Here is a 20,449-nt window from a genome sequence, read left to right as displayed (position 1 = left end):
ATAGAGGAAAGTGAAAGAGAGAAGAGACAACGGCGCGATTCATACTTTTAGGGTTGGAGAATTTAGAATTCGATTATTTACTTGTTTTATAATTTTATTTAGAGTTAATACCTTAAAATTCTCCTAAATTATTTATGATTATCATTTTAATACCTTAAATTATGAGATGTTGTTATCCACTTAAAGTATTCATGATTGTCACTTTAATATTTAAACTATGATATGTTATCGTTATCCCCCTTAAACTATATCATTTCTTAATTAAAACTTCATTTTAATGAAAAGTTACTTTACAAAATGTAAAACTTACATGAGTTCCAACAGGTTATTCCTAGAATTACATAAAATTTCTTATTTTGATTTTCGGATACATAATTTGATAATCGATACATCCTAACAAGAAATTAATGTGTGTTAAAAAAGTTTCAAGTAGGTGACTGGTTCTTTCTTAAGAGAATTTTTTAAAAAGAACTAATAAGAGTACTTTAACCGGTCAAATCCTACAACAACATACTCAGTGTATTTCCATAAAAGTGGGGTTTAGGAGGATAAAATGTACGTAGTCCACACCACTACCTCAGATTAAATAGAGAGACTGTTTCTGATAGACCCTCGACTCAAGACATATAACAGTATAACAAACAAAAAGCATAAAAGAAAACAATAAAAGAGAATATCACACCACTAGATAATAAAGGAAATAAGGCACCCACAAAGTAATACTATAAACTAGTTATTCGAAAGTATAGACATCACCAAAATACCACGAATAAGAGGCTACAAGAAACTACAGACACAGATACAAACAGAGCACTCTTCTCTACTATTACGGACGTAATCCTACCTGTTAACCCTCTACCCTACTATGCATCCACCACATCTTTCTATCAAGGGTCATGTCCTCTGTAATCTGTAATTTCCCATGTCATGCCTAATTACCTCCGTAAGTTGTAATCGGCCAAACCCTCTATTTCAAAAATCGCAAGAGCTGACACCGGCCCAAACTCCACCTTCGAAGAACTTGCATCACTTGAGAAACCACAACATCTTCAAAACCACCATAAGCTCTAACCTATCAGACCGTTCCTTGCCGGTCGTTGTTTCGGCTGAATTTCATTTCCAAAAATTAATAACTTTCTTTTTTTTCATCGAAAAACACATAAATGTCACCACCATCGTCATTCAAACCATTCAACCGATGAAATACCACCATTAATCCAAATTCACACACAAGTCCATCAAAAAATCACTACAATTGACACATAGTTGTTATGTATCAAAACACAAATCTTATCCCGATGCATAAGTCTTATATATCATTAACATAAAAAAAAAGTATTTTGATACATAAATTTTGATATATTTTCAAGAGACGCTCATCCATCTATAACGGCCCGAAATCTGATCCCGAGATGTCACACGATGCTCAAGGCTATGAGTAGCCCCAAGTTAACCCTTTGAGCCTTCTACTATGTCGGAACCTTACTTTAAGATAAACTAGTCAAGAAATAATGTTAAATCATACTAAAATTGAACTGAATAAAATGCAGATACTATCAGAGAAGCAAATACTGAAAGTCTGTGGATAAACTCGTAGTCCGACAAGCCTCTACTGCTAAAGAACTAGAGAGTCATTGGGACAGTTCCCCAACTGACTCAGACTAAATTGAAACAATAAATCAAATACTAGGAAAGCTGAAAATCTGAAGAAATAGGCCTTCGAATCATGAGGACTCACAATCGTGAGAGCGTAGATAGAGATACTCGAACTACTCACGCTGCTAATACTGAACACCTGAACCTACGTTATAAGACAATGTAGCACATAGACATATATGTGGATCAGTACTTTGAGGATGTACTGAGTATATGAGGGTATAATGCATAAGTAAGACATCATCGTAATTAGAAAGTAAATACATGCTGGATGTATATGACCCACATAAGCTTGATTATCTAAAATATCAAAATATAAAATCATGTATAACAAATCATACTTGTAAAAGTAGTGAGCCATAACCCTTATTCTTATAAAAACTTTTCTATCATTCTTTTCTTTTGAAACTTAGAAGCTTTGGGAGCTTTGAAAATCTTGTGACTTTGGGACTTAGGGAGTTTCTTCTAACTGACATAAACCATGTGAGCTAACATGGAGTCTAACGTCTTGCCCACGTTGGGAAGAGTTGTTCTACCTTTGCCATCGAAATAGAACCTTAACTTAAGTGATCACTATCTTAGCCCACTATAGGCGTTTAAAACCTACGGTGACTCGTACTTCTGGGGTATAAGACCTTGAAATTATACCCAACTTGGTGCTAAATACTACTCTCATACTTATTGCTCAGAATTTTAGGAAATCCACCTTAAAATAGCACAAGAGTTCGTAATTAAAACCAATTATGCTTCTCTTTGTTTTAAATTTTAAACCATATAAATAATGTGGATTCCTATCTTAGCTTAGGATCAAAATATCAATCTTTTCTTTTGAAAGCACTAATCAAAACTTGTTAATAGGACTTCAGATCATAATCTCCTTATAAAATCATCAATAGTACTTAGAACTCAAAGTATAAAGCTTTAATGCATCAATAATTACATCAATAATCAGATTTAAACTTCATGCTCAATAACCATCTTAAAAGCTTTCAACAATCTCAGTTAAGATAATGGTATATAACTCATAATACGAATATTATAATTTCAAACATGAACATATGTAAATTTCTTGCAATTGGAGCCTTAAATATCATAATAATTTCATAAACTAAAATAATGAGGATTTGGGCATCAACCCTAACTTAAATTTCATGGGAAATCATAGAATATTCAGTAAAATTGAAATCATAATTAAGTTTTGGGCATAAGGATGAAAGGTTTATACTTGTTCAAGACCCCACATACCTTAGATGATGAACTAGATGAACAACCTTACTTTTGAGACACTATTTGTGCTCTTGAATGATGGTTCTTGAAATTCTTGTGTTGGGAATCTTGATCTTGAAGTAATTTGGAAAAATGATGGTGGAATCTTAGGATTCTTGAGGTTGATTGTTGAAGCTTAGGGTTTTTGGTTGAGAAAAATCTCATAAGATGCTTGTAATAGTCTTAAACCTTGTGTTTGAACGGAATTGGGGCCTGAAAAAAGTCCAAAATATCCCTTTTAACTTCTAAACGATACTGAAAAAAATGAACTGGGGTCCCTATTTAATAGGCCACCGCAATGCGCCACTATCGCGGTGGCTCACTGAAAACTGACGACTGGAAAATTAGGGTCCTCCGCGACGAGGAGCTATCTCTTTGTCCCATTGAATTTTGACACTTGGGACCTGAAACTTCAAAGCGACGCGCCACCATCGCGGTGCCCTATAGAAATGTCATTTTGACTTTCGACGCGACCGCCACTATAGCGTTGGACTACTAGAATTCGACAATTGGAAAAATGGACCTCTCTGTGATGCACAATATCGCGGAGGTCCACTAAAAATTAAAAAATAGGAATTTGGACCTCACCGCGATGCGCTAACATCGTTGTGGTCCACTGAAAGTGAAAATTATGAAATTGTCCTTCACTGCGATGCGGTGTCTGCCCAGTTGGCACACTGTCAACTTAAAAATTCTCTAACTTCTTCACCGAGTGTTGGATTTGAGCTAATTTGGTATCGATGGAAGGCTTATTTAATTTTGAAAGACATCCCTTAACATTCTAGGAACGAATTTAAGTTAGAAAAAGTTCAGGGTATTACAAGATCCATAATTTCTTATGTATTAGTGACACAGATCTCATTTCGATACATACATATTATGTATCAGTAAAGCAAAAAAGTATCTTGATACATAAATTTTGTCATATTTTCAACCAGATACATCATTCTTTATGTATATCCTTTGAATAAACCTCAAGCATCTCAAAGTCGCCATCACTATCATTAGCCGCAGAACAAATATATCATCCTCAATTCACCTTGCGGCATCGAAAGTTTTGCCTTGTGGGAGAGTTTTGCAACTGTTTGAGACCATCGTCTAATTTGATTTTATTTGAAAAAAATAAGGAATCGGACCTTTGGATTTAAAATGAATCGAACGAAATCCCAAACCTTTGGAGTTAACTCTGACAGAAATTCAATTAGACAATAGAAAAAAAGAAAAAATTGCTTAGAGGGTGTTCTTCATTGGGGCTTTGCTAATTTGTTATTGATGTTGTTCTATTGATTGTTGTTGTATTGTAGAAGTTCTCCCTTAATGGAGAAATTGAAGATGAAGAGGGGGGATGCAGATTTTCAATTGAGAAAAAAGAAGTTGGGGTGTAAGTTTAGTGATGCAGTCGATGATTTTAGAGAGAGAAGGTAAATTCGAGATTTAAGTAATTAATTAGAATGGTAGAAATTTTAAGTAGTTTAGATAAGTTGTGATATTAGGTAATTTTTTTCTTATAAAATTCAGGTAAGGTTTTCAATGCTTACCTAAATTAATTCATTTTAATTATAATTATTAATTGTAGGCCAAACAATAAAAATATAAGAGGTTTAGCCTCTAATTATAAGACATACCAAAGTAACACAATACAAATTTTGGATGTATCTGAAATACACAACTGTTACATACCGAAGTAATTGCTCAGTTGTACAATACAAATTTTCGTGTATCTAAGATACATTTCAGATACACAGCTTAAAAAAACCTAAATATACAATATTGGTGTATCTGAGATACACAGCTTAAGAAAGCCTAGATACATCGGGTCGGGTGTTTCTGATATACAAAGCTCAAATACATAGCTTAAAAAATTATAGATACACAGATCAAATTTGTAAGATACATGTGTTTTTATTTATCCAATATATTTTGTAATTAATTTAAAATTAAGAGAAGTTTGACTATTTTGTTAATTATCCTTAATTGTAAGGCTTAGATTTGTTGAGTGGTGGAATTTTTTTTCAAGCAAAACTAAGCAAATTTTTTATGCTGATTTTTTTCTCCACTTTTTTATTTTGCACACAATTTTTTTATAAATTAATGTTACTCCTATTGCAGAACAAACTAATAAAACATCTACCAAACAAATCTAACCGGTATAAGAATTCTGATAAAATTACAAGCTTGATGTTCAATCATCGTTCAGGCTCAAAGCTTCAAGGCTTGAAAATCAATTTTTCACAAATAAACTTCGTTTTGAATGAGTATTGTTGTGAAAAATTGATTGCGTATTGAAGAGCCTAAATTTGAATTTTTGGGTAATTTAATTTAGTCTTTTGAGGTGGTTTCTATGAGTATGATACTATTGCAATAGTGTCAAGTAGAGAGTATAATATTGTGTATCAAGACTTTAGAACTTTGTTTTAAAAAATAATCAAAATTGTATATATTTTATACTGATGTATAATATTGTCTGCCAATATTTTTATACTAGGTAGAGACGGCCCGTGGAGCACGGGCCCAACATTGCAAGATATTGTGAGTCTACCATAGATATAACTATTATATATATACTAGGGGGTAGGGGCCAACGCAATGCATGTAAAAAAAAATTAAATTTAATGCATCAATGTGCAGAAATTTAATGCATCAATGTGCAGGACAAACGATTTACTTCATAGTATTTATCATGGAGCCAAGTTTTACAAGAGATTATATACATTGTATTTACATAGATAACAAAAAGTTGTGCATCCTTGGCCTGCGATGAAACCTGTTGCACAGTAAAATTGAGAAGAACAGTATTTTGAAGGAGCAGTTTATACGGGAAAATGAAAAGTTTAACAGGAATGTGTAGCAAAATGTAATGTCATTTTTTGGTTGAAGTTTTTGTGTAAGAGTTGAATATTTTCAGTATTGGTGAAGAAGCTAACACAGTTATGTTACATCAGTGTTGAACTTCTTTTTTTTTTTTTTGCGAATGTGCCAGTACCATATAGAAAAGATTGTAATTGAGGTTGGTTCCCTGATACTAGTTAATTGGTTAATTGGAGGGGCTAAAGTTCTTTGGTACAGGCTGATTTCCTGTGTGAGAGATATCTGCTTTATTCCATTCCCTCCATAACTTTGATTACTGGTTGTCCTTCATATGTGCAGTAGTTGCGTCTCTACAAAAAAAGTATATTGTGCTGGCAAGTGTTTAATTGGTACAAGGGATTTTTCCATACTGACTACTAGATGACAGTCCATTATTAATTAAAAAAAAAAAAAAATCACAAAATCAAAGTTGGGTAGTCAAAAGGTATAAAAGCTGACTCTTTCTTAAAGCCTCTAATGAATAAAATCCTTAGTTTTTTTTTTTCAGAAATTGGCAGAATTGGTGAAGCACTTACCTACTAAGAGAGCAAGACTTGAACTTTGTCGCAGCTTCCAACTTCCAAGATTTACTGCACAAGTCAAACAAAATTACAACAACGGAAAAATTAAATCTTTTAAGATTATCAGAGGAATCAAAAGTGAACCTGGAATTTTTAAGATCAGTTGAAGGAAAACAAAGGTTTAAAAAATGCAGATACAAGATAGGGAAGAAACGGAAACCATGGGAGTTTTCTACTATTTTTACTTTTAGTGGCAGTCGGAGTTTCTTATTTATGTTAAGTTTCAGTATTTCATTTAGTATCAATAGGTCTCATCATTTACCTTTGTTATGTGATGTTGCAAATTGGAGCAGTTTGTTTAGCATTTATGTTATGAAGTTCAAATTCTCAGGGGTATAGGAGACTATCACACAATAAGCTGAATACAAGACAATCCCGAAATATTTGCTTAGTCTTACTACCGCAATGGGAAAGACCTCAATTGGTGCGAAGACATCACTTGGTGTGCGAGACTATCAAAAAGGAATGGAAGACCAAGATTATGCATATACTACAACACAAGCAGAAGCTGAAAGATAGAAGATGGTTGTAACAGATTATAGACGAAGGGTGGGTAGAGATTGGATTTTGGGAGAGTTGTAATAGAAAGGGAAAAGGTGAACTGGCACACTGAAGCATATTTACATATTAGCATTGCATTCTTTAGATGTTGAGGTGGGAAAAAGAGAGAGAGAGAAAAAACAAATACCTTGCAGTTAGACTAACAAAGAACACAAAACCAGAAAAAATATACTAAAGAAACAACAACAACAACAACAACAACAAATGTAACTTCAAATGACAAAACATAATCAAAATCTAAACAAAAAAAGGTAGAAGAAACTTACAGAGGAAATAGTAGGTGAGATATAGTTAAAAAGCAAATAAAATAGGCAAAGGAACCACAAAAGCACCAATCATAACAACCCCTCCACCTCCTTTTCCACTTATGTTACAGTAAATTTCTTATCTTTAGCATAACTCCAAATGAAAATATAAAAACAAATAAAGCAAATGGTATATCAAAAAACTCTAATATCTACAAATCGATAAGCTTAATCGATAACATTCAAAACCATATTGGTAATTCAAAGTTTTATTAAACCGAACTGTTCTTTTTATCTTAGAAGCTTCCACAAATGAATGAATGTTTATGTAACTCAATTCACTTCCAGAAATTTTAGTAGCTTAGTTGGTTGACTATCTAAACTTTAATTTCACCTTTTTAGTTGTTGGTGAAAGTTCCAATTCCCACCTTGTTAAAGAAGACATCCTATTCTCAATAAACTGAAATGAAAGCAGGTAAATTTTGAAATCACCCAAATGACCATCCAAAAAGTAGCAGGGTGTTGAGTTTAGCTCTTTATAGGGAACTGAATGGAGATTGTAAGATTAGTGTGATAAGCATCCAGGAAAATTCAAATTATGGAAATAGAATTGCCATAGTAAGGTTATTGTGGATTAGAAAAACCCAACTACTATGTCGCAAGTTAGATTCAACTATGTGAATTCTCACTAATCGATCGTCTAACCTTCATCAACTTGGAAGGCAATCACTTTATCTTACCATAAAATCTGTTCTGTAGTACAGTAAGATAAATCTTTTACACTCGTATTTACCTGTGAAGGAGCAACAATTTAAAAGTAATTTCAGCTCAATTTATAAATGGAAAAAGCAAATATGCTATAACTATTTCACTGTGTGTATCAACTCTATCTACACAACTTTATCCGTGACTTACTTTTGAAAGTTAAGCTGAATGAATATTCAGCGCACTCTTAAGTGCTACAGGATTTTCAGGAGCAGAAATTATGTCAAATTATGTATCAGTTTGTATTATGTAACTTACTATAAATAATTCATCCAATCCTCTTTCATGCAATTGCTGGTCATGTAATTCAGACGAATTAATGATTTTCCAGCCAAGAATTGGAACATGGCCAAGCTTAAGGAACAGTGTTTTCTTGAACCATCTTAGTCTTGGTTAAAGGTAAACAAGATTGGTAACTTTTTGTAATTCATTACTGATAAGTAACTTTTACCAAGTTGAATAGCATAACTTCTACTTTATTAGCTTTGTTATATCTTTTGGTAAAAATCGCAAGTTCTATAGAGTATGTTCCTTCAAATGGTTCAAAGCCCATTATGATATAATATTAAGTAATTCTAATACTCCCTCCGTTTAAAAAAGAATGACTTACTTTCCTTTTTAGTCCATTTAGAAAAGAATGACCCTTTTCCTTTTTTGGTAATACTTTAATTTCAACTTTCCACATGGCATGTTTATGGCCACAAGATTAAAAGACATTTTGGTACATTTGACACAACTATTCAAAAATCAACTTTATTTTCTTAAACTTTGTGTCAAGCCAAAGTAGGTCATTCTTTTTGAAACGGAGGGAGAAGTATTTAAGAGTAAGAATTCAGATAGCCTCCAAATACTTGTTTTAATATGATTCCTTTTTTCAAACTCAACCAACAACTCCTCTTGGCTGAAAGCACTTAACTTAATCAACCACTCTACACCTCAATCCTACTATCCCCGAATAGTTGTCTGTAATTAAATCCTCTATACTCATTTTGCTGCGTTCAGGCTCATTTCATTCCAAAAGAAAGTTCTCCACTGAAAATGTAAAAACCCTAAGCTATTTAGTGCTGAAATCAAGCTTCCCAATGTCCAGCTAGTTGCAGCTTCTGTCAAATAGTCACTTCACATTTACACTGTTCCTGTCCATGTAAGACAGCCATTATACAGACAGTTATTCCACTCAGTCAACAAACTACAACCGTAATCTAAATGAAGACCTAACAATCTCACAAACTAACCTTTTTCATGTACAAGTACCAACAACATACATACAGATGGGGAGATGGGGAGGGCAGTGTGTACACAGACCTTACCTCTTCCTTAAAAAGGATGAGAGGCTGTTTCCGTTAGAACCTCGGCTCCAAACAAATGGAAGAAATGAGAACAACCATAAGCAGTAACAACAACATGAAAATACAATAATGGAGGCTAGGAAAACAAGCAATAGTTCATGTGCAAGTAGAAAAAGCCAAGACTTCAATTAACCAAAAAGGAAAACAAAATTTCTGGAAAAATCTCTCATCGATCTTGCTACCAAAGTATCAAAAATTTGTATCACTTGTTTTCGGAAAATGAAGTGGACTCTAAGCAATGAAACAAATGAGTTACAAAGTACATTGTGACCTTTGATATGGAGAGCAAGCTTCTGTAGAACACATGACATTTATGGTGAATCCTACATTAGAATAGGAAGCCATAATTGAAAACCGTATAAAAATGAGCTCAAAATAAACTGTTGCAATATATTTTAGGTTAAAATCCAAGGGACAAATTTGTGTATCGACGTAAACCGAAAGCAGATAAAACCTTAACAGTTGGACCAAGGATGGCTGTGACTTCTCACATAATGAATAATGAAGCTTAGAACAAAATTTCAAGTAAATAGCACACATTCAAGCTCCTATCTGTTAAGTACTATATTACTAATTGACGCGATATAAAGACGAAGGTAAGCGCAAAATTTTTGATGAATAGATGAACTGTAAAAGTGAAAAGGAATACATTAAAGCGTGTATCATTGAAGCAGCTATGGAGTTTAAAAACCAGCCAACACACTACTGGTAGGAAGAAATGGAAAAATCATAGAACCAAAAGCTTAGACATTGCAGCGAGCAGCAGCAATACAACCCACTATTAACTACGAGACACAACTCGCAATTTCCGAACAGATTTTTTTTTTACAGCCCAAACGCAAATTTCGTTAACTCGGGTTTAATTTGACTATATATCTCAATCGCAAAGCACAAATCCAAATTACCACACAGATCGAATTTTGTACAACACAAAGGACAATTTCACTAATGCAGGGGAAATTCAATTCCTTATCCCTAAAATAAGCTCTAAAAAACTCCAGAAAGTAGCAAAGAAGGGTCGAACACTAACCCTAATTTCATTAAACCAGTATGCAAACCGGTAAGAACAAGTTCAAATTTTGCGACAAAGAATTCAAAATTTCCAAACCAATGAAATCTGTCACAACAAAAACAGTAATGTCAGTTCACTGACACTGGAAAACCCCTATTTCACAAATCCTTAAGACAAACAAGGAGTTAATAACTCAAATGGACACTCAACTTTGATTTTTTATCCCAGAAAATCACTCAACTTTCATCTTTACTCATAAAGTCACTCAACTTTCACATTTTTACTTAGAAAGTCACTCAACTTTCACATGTTAACTCAGAAAGTCACTCAACTTTCACATTTTAACTCAGAAAGTCACTCAGTTTGGATGACTTTCTGAGTAAAAAAGTGAAAATTGAGTGACTTTCTGAGTAAAAATGTGAAAGTTGAGTGACTTTCTGAGTAAAGATCAAAGTTGAGTTACTTTCTGGGATAAAAGTCCAAAGTTGAGTGACTTTCTAAGATAAAAGTCCAAAGTTGAGTGACCATTTGAGTTATTAACTTGACAAACAAGCTTGGTCACAGCAGACAAAATTTGGATAATCGAAAAGTCAAAAAGCCGAACAAAACCTGTGCAATCAAAAATTGAAGCAGCAGGATATACCCGGCAGAAAAGAAGCAAAGCAACGCTAATTTCGGTTCTCCTTTGTTGGTCATTGCCTATTTAATAATGGTAACAAAGAAGGCGACAGAAATGGGAGAGGAACGGAGAGAACAACACATACTCAATATCACACGCGTAATAAAGAGGCAACAGCTCCGCCTCTGGCGAATGGAGCAAACTCTGTGGCCAGTTCCTACCGCAAAATGCGCTGACCGAGGAACGGAGATTAGTCTCACGCCTGCCGGCTGTGGCATACCTTGGGAAACCAAAAAAAAAAAAGGCAACAGCTAGCCCATCAGCACAACCCTTGAAATGACGAAATTACCCTCAAGCCAAATTTAATTTGACTGCAAGCATGCATGTCAAAACCCTCAAATATATAATGTAGTAATATGGGGTTTACAAGAGTTTATATCAGTTGTAATTGCATTGTTTACATCAGATATTTGTATCCCATACTAAATACAACAACAACAAACCCAGTGTATTCCCACTTAGTGGGGTCTGGGGGGGGTAAGATGTACGCAGTCCATACCTCTACCTCTGATGAGGTAGAAAGGCTGTTTCCGAAAGACCCCCGGCTCAAGTCACGAGATATCACACAAACACATAGTACAGCACAGAAGCAGATGACATAACATAGATACGGCACCCATAAGGAATATAAAGCAGAGTAAAGCATGAATGTAGGAGTATAAAGCAGAGGAAAGCACACATATTCGTAATAAACATGGAACACGGAACACGGAACATTGAATACGGAATCATAACAGGAATACACCCCCACCAATTAATTCCCTACACTAGCGACCCGAACTGGCCCTAATCCTCTGCCGTAATTCGCATCTTCCAGACCTTCCTATCTAGGGTTATGTCCTCGGTGAGCTGTAACTGTTCCATGTCCCGCCTAATCACCTCACCCCAGTACTTCTTCGGTCTACCCCTACCCCGTCTAAAACCATCCAACGCTAGCCTCTCACACCTACGGACCGGGGCATCCATGCCCCTCCTCTTCACGTGTCCGAACCATCTCAATCGTGCTTCCCGCATCTTACACTCCACTGAAGTCACACCAACCTTCTCCCGGATAGTCTCATTCCGAACTCTATCCCCTCGGGTCAGTCCACACATCCAGCGCAACATCCGCATTTCTGCCACCTTCATTCTTTGGATGTGGGAGTTTTTAACTGGCCAACACTCCGCTCCATACAGCAAGGCCGGACGGACTACCACCCTATAGAATTTGCCTTTAAGCTTGGGCGGCACCTTCTTATCACACAGCACCCCCGATGCGAGTTTCCACTTCATCCATCCCGCCCCAATACGGTGCGAGACATCCTCGTCAATCTCACCGCTACTCTGGATCACGGACCCGAGATACTTGAACTTATCCGTCTTCCCAACCTCCTGTGCTTCTAGCCTCACTACTACCTCATTCTCCCGCTTCACGTCATTAAACTTACATTCCACATACTCTGTCTTGGTTCTGCTCACCCTGAACCCTTTAGACTCCAGAGTTTGCCTCCACAACTCTAATTTGTCATTCACACCCCCTCGAGTCTCATCTATCAGGACTACATCGTCTGCAAAAAGCATACACCACGGCACCTCCCCTTGGATACGCCGCGTCAACACATCCATTACTAACGCAAACAAAAAGGGACTAAGAGTAGATCCCTGATGCAATCCTGTCAGAACAGTGAAATGCTCTGAGTCTCCTCCCGCCGTCCTCACCTGGGTTTTCGCTCCCTCATACATATCCTTAATTACTCTGATATATGCCTGCGGTACTCCACTCACCTCCAAGCATCTCCAAAGCACTTCCTTGGGGACTTTGTCGTACGCCTTTTCCAGGTCGATGAACACCATGTGCAGATCCTTCTTCCTCTCCCTATACTGCTCCACCAACCTCCGTACCAGGTGGATTGCCTCCGTCGTCGAGCGGCCGGGCATAAATCCGAACTGGTTTTCCGAAATAGACACTATCCGTCTCAGCCTCACCTCGACCACTCTCTCCCAGATCTTCATAGAGTGACTCAGTAACTTAATCCCCCTATAGTTATTGCAACACTGAATGTCCCCCTTATTCTTATAGAGGGGGATCATGGTACTCCACCTCCACGCCTCGGGCATCTTTGCCGTCCTGAAAATTTCATTGAACAATGCAGTCAACCACCTTACACCAGCCTCTCCAACGAACTTCCAAAACTCCACCGGTATCTCATCCGGCCCCGTCGCCCTACCCCTTCGCATCCTGCGAACTGCCTGTCTAACCTCGTCTACCTTAAAACGTCTACAATAGCTAAAATCCCGACACTCCCCTGAGTGCTCCAGTTCCCCTAACACAATAGCTCTGTCCCCCTCGTCATTCAAGAGCCTATGACAGTACGACTGCCATCTCTTCTTTATGTGGCCGTCCTCCACCAACACTCTACCGTCCTCCCCCTTAATGCACCTCACCTGATCGAGGTCACGACCCTTCCTCTCCCTAGCCTTAGCGAGTCGGAACAACTTTTTCTCCCCTCCTTTCCCCTCCTGATAAATAATTCAGCTAACATACTACTTTCTTTTGGTTTACCATCAGGTGTCTGATACCCACTTTGGAACCCGACTACTAATCAGAATTTGCGCTAAAAAGTCCCACTTTGGGGATAAAGTGCTGCCTACCAAAGGCGACTCCATTCCTTGGGCACGACACCAATACCTCAGGTTAATGGAGGAGGGATTCTTACCACCCTATCACAACCTTTGGTCATACATACTACTGTGTTCAGTTTCCTAAAACACTTACTACTAGGAGGTACGCTAAAGCTAACCCGGACTCAATGGTCATTAGAAAAAAATCTTAATTGTAGTTTTATTAAAAAAAATTATCAAGGAAGAAGAACAGTTACGCCTTTAAGTTTTGAAGACTTGTTACACAACTATCTCTACTATTAGATTACAGCTTGTAGGTACTGATAGATCAACTACTTTATATCAAATAGGTTACTACAAAATAATGACAATGTACAAACTCAAAAATAATATGCAATTTAAAATGTATCCCATACTAAATATTTACTAAAAATTAAATATTTACATTTGATGCTATTTACATAGTGTTGTACTTTGACTTCTCTGTCTTTTTTGTAGTGTGAATCGGCACTTGACAAAAAGTATCTGTGGAAGATTGGAATCAAAATAAACTTTTAGATTATAATAAAAAGTAGTGCATAGTTTACATTAATTTTTTTAAATAGAGGAGAAGGTATCATGTGTAGATAGAATTTGTAAAAAAAATTCTTTGACAGTGTAGTAATAGTTTTTTGTTATACCTGATGTTTTTCAAAAGGTAGGTAGCAGAAGCGTACGACATCAACATTTGCAGCAGTGGAGCACAGGAAAGAGTAGTGTCAACCATAATTCAAAAAGATGTCCATATAGCATTGATAACAAAAGAAAAGAGTATTACAATCTCTCAACTTCTAACAGTGATATCAAATTTAATGAAATCCGTCAAAAAATGTGCTTGCAAGCCGACTCATGATGAACCCTACTCCTGGGGTTAATCAGGCATACTCCATGATCCTTAGTGATGAAAGCCAAAAGGTTGTGGTGGTCAATGCAGGTGTGTTAAGGACAAGCCCTGCACATACATCAAGTTTAACTGGACAACACAAAATTTACACTGAGGAACTATTTTTAAGGTAGCATAATTTGTTACTGGTGGGCTTTTTCCAAGCATCTAAGTGCCCTGGAACTACTTCCTCCACATTGAAGTTACTTCTTAAGATGTTAAAGTGAGCTTTAACAGGAGATAAGCATGAGCTGCAGTCTATCCAATTATCTCACCTGTAGTAAAGTCCTTAGACCAAGGTACAGTAAATGATGTGGCAGTGCTGCAGCTAGCACCAGTGACACTATGATGCAACTGAGTTTGACCGTGCCCAGGCTAGAAAGGTATTTTTCTTATCGGATTGCATCAACATGTATGATTCACGTCGTCTAGCTTTTTTATCAGCGTAGACTTTTTCAGTATTCAGATTATTTTTATTACTTTCGTTTGACATTTGAACACCAACTTATCTATCCTGAATATATGACATATATTATATGTTTACTTTGTTTTGTTCCCTATACAGAAAGAAGTAAAAAAAGTTCACGATAACACTTAAAAATAGTAATAACAAACCAAATCATACCTCACAAAAAAATTCAAGATAGAAAGAACTGATGTATAGGAAAACAAAACAGAATGAAGGGCTTAAAAACATGCAAGAACATACCTCTAGCTAGAAGTGTGGTAGAAATAGTTGCAGATTCGTAAATTCATACTGTAGGCGAAAATAATTGCAAAAGGTTATCACTAAGTGTCCAAATTCTAATAGAGTCATATAAAGGAACTGTTAAAATTTATCAGAATTGAACAGTAAGAGACGCAAACTGATAAAACATATACCCAGTCAATGTAATCCAGAATAACAAATAGCACGTAGAAGCATTCATAGCCTGTTGGAAAATAGGCAAGGTGAAGACAAACTGAAGTTAAATTGAAACTTAGTAGCAAATTAAGCGTATTTTTGTAAGCTTCACTTTTTCCCGCAATAACTAAGACGCCGTACTCATTAGTCTCTGGATTACTTTCTCATAATTTGTATTAAAACGATAGATTAATATCACATATACAAGGCGAAACAAAAATAATGTTACAAAATCTTCTTATCTATCTCATGCTGTACACCAAGGCACACCTAAAAGTCGCTTTCTTATTTTTTTTTGCATTATCACCCCTTTATGTAGATCTATAATCTTTACAGAGGCTTTTAGTTAGCCTCCATTATATTAATGTTGATGATGTAATACTAAATTTGGAGATTTTGGAATGTTGTTTGGAGCATAGCATAAATTGTGTGCAACATGGTGGTACAAATCAGAGTGCATCATCAATGAGCTCAACATCAACTCTGTTATTACAACGCCATCTCACCATGGCATTCTGCCTAGCACATTCCAGGGTACTATACTACTAAATGAAAATTTAAGCACGTAGATTCGGAATTAAAATTTTACCGATTGGAGTGTACAACAACAACAACAACATCATACCCTGTGTATTCCCACATGTAGAGTGTGGGGAAGGTAAACTTGTACACTTACACCTTACTCCTATCTCATGCCGATAAACAGAACATATCTTTACAGTGATTAAATTACAGATATTTGTATTTTCACATATAGAGTCTGGGGAACGTAAACTTGTAGAATACATTTACACCTTACTCCTACCTCATATCGATGAAGAGGACATATCTTTACAGTGATCAAATTACAGACATATATTGAAAATAATCAGAAGTTCACCAAAGTTGATAGCAAGACAAGTATTCCTCACCGAATTAAGATAATAGAAAAGAATGTTGACATTAAAACAACTATTCCTCACTGAATTAAGGAAATAGGAAAGAATATCAACAAGAAGTCAGATGAAATATCTAAAGCAAGAAACGAACATAAGACTCAATGGACCCCAACTCTTTATACAGACATTGAATATAAACAAACAAGAGATTTTTTTCAAAACAAAAAGTTCTGTCCTCTGATAGAACCAATAGGAGATCTCTTCTTTTAGGTATACAAATGTGTTGTTCCTGTGTCCTTTATTCAGTGCGAAATTAGATACAATGTTAGTTACTTCATTGCTCATTATATGGATGTTTGTAATTTTAGATTGTCTCATTACAAGTATGTGTTGTGTTTTCAATATCAAGTGCATCCTGCGGAAGCAAATTCAAGAACACAACAACAACAACAACAAACTCAGTGTATTCCCACATAATGAGGTCTGAGGAGGGTAAGATGTACGCAGTCCATACCTCTACCTCTAAAAAAGTAGAAAGGTAAATTCAAGAACACAACAGAAAGAAATTTAAAAAGAAACATAACTTTATTTTGTGTTTTAGCTTTCACACATCTCAACTAATTCTACGGGATAAAACACAAGCAACATGCATATGAAAACCAGTTTTTCTAATATTGCTAAGCTAAGTTATATACTGCGTACTATTTTTGGAGCACTTGATGAGAACATTTGCAGTTTTTACACAGTCAGTAAAATTAATTTTTTCAATATAGGAGATTAATAGATAAAAAAGTACTTGTACAATAACCACAAAGCAATCTTCTAATCTTCTACACAAAGAGGATAACTTAAAGTAGTCTTCTTCTACAAAAACAAGATGTATAAATTGTAGATAGCGAGAAATAGAATTGCAAATTCTATAAAATCTTGAAACTCAATCTAGAGAAAGAATCAAATCATCAAGCATATATAAAAGCTCCAAACACCCATCAACCAATTTTTTCAAGTCGGAAAGTAAAGACTACAAATCTTGTTCAGCTCTTGATAAGCTCTTTCAAGCTATGTTGCCTGGACTAGGTGATTGATGTCTATGTTCTCCCTCATTTGTACTTTTGAATTTGGTAGTTCATTGAAAGATTAAAAATACTGCTATAATGCTAATTTGATCCATTTCAATGGTACTTATTTTGAGGAACCAAGAGACAAGAAATATGTCTACATCTGCTTATTCAAGTAACACGTCCTTAAATTTTTGGAATGTTGTAAGCTTATTCTTTCATGTTTCTCTTCGTTGTTCTTATTCTTTATATCCACTAATCACCATGTTAGTCTTGCGTAGAGAAAATACAGATTCTGTAATTGAGAAAAAGAAAAAAAGAGAAAAATGACAGAAGAAATGGCAAGAGAATACAAACAGTATACAACAATTTAACATTCAATAAAGAATTATATTTTTTTGCTATGAAGGGACTGAAAAATCACAAAAATTAACCAAAAGAAGACACTCTCACATAAATATAGCAGGACATACTAAAAGATTCCACCAGTAAAAGAGTGGGAGCTGATATTGTAGTCACAGTTCATAATCAAGACTTGGGCTAAGCTTCCATTAAATTGTAACTCCCTGTGATTTTGTAAACTTTGGTTATTCTCTAAGCCAAGGTTTGCTCAGTGCCTCAATTTTCACTCATATGGAGGGTTTTCTATGTGACAATTCTCAGGTAATTACTTATGCCACACTTCAATTCAACAAAATTGTACAAGATAAAAGAAAACGCATGAAATTTCTATGCAAGGAGAGATATTTAATCTTATTACAACACAACAATTTATTTTTTCAGACGGTAAATCTTATTATTCTGAATTCGGTTTCTAAAAAAGAATCAAAAAGCCCCAAAACTAAAAAGCCTCAAATTGAGCTCATAACCACTAATAAAGAACCAAAAAGCCCCAAATTTGAGCTCATAACCAAAAAAAAAAACTCCAAATCAATTCTCAAATCGGAGCAAGGAGCAAGATTAAACATAAAAAAGAAACTCCAAATTAAACTATAATATGAAAGAGAACTCACAGATCATAAACGAAGAACAATGAAGAATCGACCTGAGAGAAAGAGCTGGGAAGCAATTAGAGATTTACTATTTACTATATACATAGAGATATACATACATAGAATAACATAGAGATATACATACAGAGGAAGAGGAAGAAAGGATACGAAGGTCCTAGAGGATTCGCTTTCTGACAAGCAAGAAGAAAAGAGGTGAATTCTGCTTTTTGTGACGCACACATAATCAATTATACTGGAAAGGATGAAACCGCCCTTAGTGCTTAAATAGGCAAATTCAAACTAGCGCCCTTGCTTAGAGTTTTTAAAATGAAGTGTGGTTCGCACAATTTTTAATAATTGAGCGGAGATATTAAGGATTAAGAAAGTAAAAAAAAAAAAAAAAATTGAAAATAATTTATACAAGTTTTCTAATATAATTAAAAATGGAGGAAAAAAAGGTATATTTTTCTCTCTTCTTATTTATTGAAGTTTTCTCTATTTTTATTGTTTATTGTTGTTGAACATTGTTGTTACCGCTACTATTGCTACTTGATCAAATTTTTTTAGGTCAAATTTTATTCGTATATTATTTGAAAATTACTTATAGGTGATTTTAATAAGTAAAATTATAATTTTTAATTGAATTTTTCATCTGGGTGTATCTGTTACTGCTGTTTTTTCAACAGTAGGTAAAACATGTAACGTAAATCCAACAGATGAGTAATTTGTTGCACAGATGTGTAATCTGTTGCGATATATTGACTAATCTATTGCAACATATGAGTAATCTGTTGCAACATATATGACTAATCTGTTGCAACAGATTACTCATCTGTTGGATTTGTATTAAGGGTTGTAACATGAATCCAACATATGGGTCATTTGTTGCAACAAATTAGTCATATATTGCAACAGATTACTCACTTGTTGTAATAAATGACTCATATATTGGATTCATGTTGTACGTTCTATCCATTGTAGCAGTAGCAAATATATCAAATAAAAAATTCAACAAAAATCATAATTATACTTACAAAATCACCTATGAAGTAATGTCCAAGTGATATACGAACAAAATTTGACTTACAAAAATACTAAAAAATTCAACAAGGGCACAACGAATACGTGAAATGCATAAAAAATTTCATGAAACAGGTAGAAAAGATAAAAATAGTGTATCATACATCAAATGCAAAAGGATCGAGGGGACAAACGTTTGAGTTATCCTAAAAACATTTAAGTTCCATAGTATTTTAATTATTTTCTAATGGATAACCCATCTATTTAATTTTCTATATGTTTGATAATTTCCAACAGATGAATCATCTAGTGCAACATGTTAGTCATCTGTTGATTCAAATTAAGCAATTATTAGTAATAACTAAATTGATTTAGCTAAAATTAAAGATAAGTCTTTAAGACAATAGGACAAAAATTTGAGTTCTCCTAAAAATGTTTGAGTTCCCTAGTATTTTAATTGTTTTCCAACAGATCACCTATATGTTGCAACAAGTTAGTCGTCTGTTGCAATAAATGTTTATAACAGGTTAGTCATTTGTTGATTCAAATTAAGCAATTATTAATAATAATTAAACTGATTTAACTAAAATTGAAGACAAAACCTTAGATAAGGGGGAAAACGCTTGAGTTCTCCTAAAAAATATTTGAGCTTTAGTATTTTAAATTATTTTTCAACACATATTTTGTCTATTTTGTAATTTCCAATAGATGAGTCATATGTTGCAACAACTTAGTCATCTGTTGCAACAGATGTCTATATCTGTTTGATAATTTTCAATAGATGAATTAGTTGTTGTAACAAGTGAGTCATTTGTTGCAACATATGTCTATAGCTGTTTAGTCATTTCCAACAGATTACTCATCTGTTGTAACATATTAGTCATCTATTGATTCACATTAAGTCATTATTAGTAATAACTAAATTGATTACTAAAATAAAATATGAATTAATAAGTTCAATTACAGTTTCAATTAATCTCATGGTAATTACACGATCAATTAAGTATGTTCGTCCTGAGTAGATTGATCAATTGACCAATTTTATTTGAAATGATTCAAACTAAGTCATCATTAGAAATAACTATATTGATTTAACTAAAACTAAAGATGAAT

General features: G+C 34.7%; 1 protein-coding gene across 22 annotated transcripts; it reads right to left on the bottom strand.

The window, feature by feature from the left end:
- Positions 1-5,515: 5,515 nt before the first annotated feature.
- On the bottom strand, positions 5,516-18,631 carry LOC107872916. Of its 22 annotated transcripts, none has more exons than XM_016719585.2 (10): positions 18,462-18,619; positions 18,338-18,369; positions 15,367-15,416; positions 15,194-15,241; positions 14,243-14,553; positions 14,008-14,087; positions 11,047-11,181; positions 9,542-9,593; positions 6,306-6,359; positions 5,516-6,101 (listed from the first exon to the last, which is right to left on the bottom strand). In XM_016719585.2, exons 5-10 carry the CDS (start codon positions 14,326-14,328, stop codon positions 6,044-6,046), a joined length of 465 nt encoding a protein of 154 aa, XP_016575071.1. In that variant the 5' UTR covers positions 14,329-14,553; positions 15,194-15,241; positions 15,367-15,416; positions 18,338-18,369; positions 18,462-18,619; the 3' UTR covers positions 5,516-6,043. The 22 variants fall into 22 exon arrangements, 13 of the variants coding, with proteins under 13 accessions (XP_016575071.1, XP_047269531.1, XP_016575069.1 ...); XM_047413575.1 differs by having other exon boundaries at positions 18,338-18,382; positions 18,462-18,612; XR_007056513.1 differs by lacking the exons at positions 9,542-9,593; positions 15,367-15,416 and adding an exon at positions 7,862-9,057 and having other exon boundaries at positions 5,516-6,080.
- Positions 18,632-20,449: the final 1,818 nt, after the last annotated feature.

The sequence above is a fragment of the Capsicum annuum genome, chromosome 6 (genome assembly GCF_002878395.1).
Source record: "Capsicum annuum cultivar UCD-10X-F1 chromosome 6, UCD10Xv1.1, whole genome shotgun sequence".
NCBI lineage: Eukaryota > Viridiplantae > Streptophyta > Magnoliopsida > Solanales > Solanaceae > Capsicum > Capsicum annuum.
The sequence above is the reverse complement of the archived record's forward strand: the minus strand, read 5'-3'. Positions and strand labels throughout refer to the sequence as shown.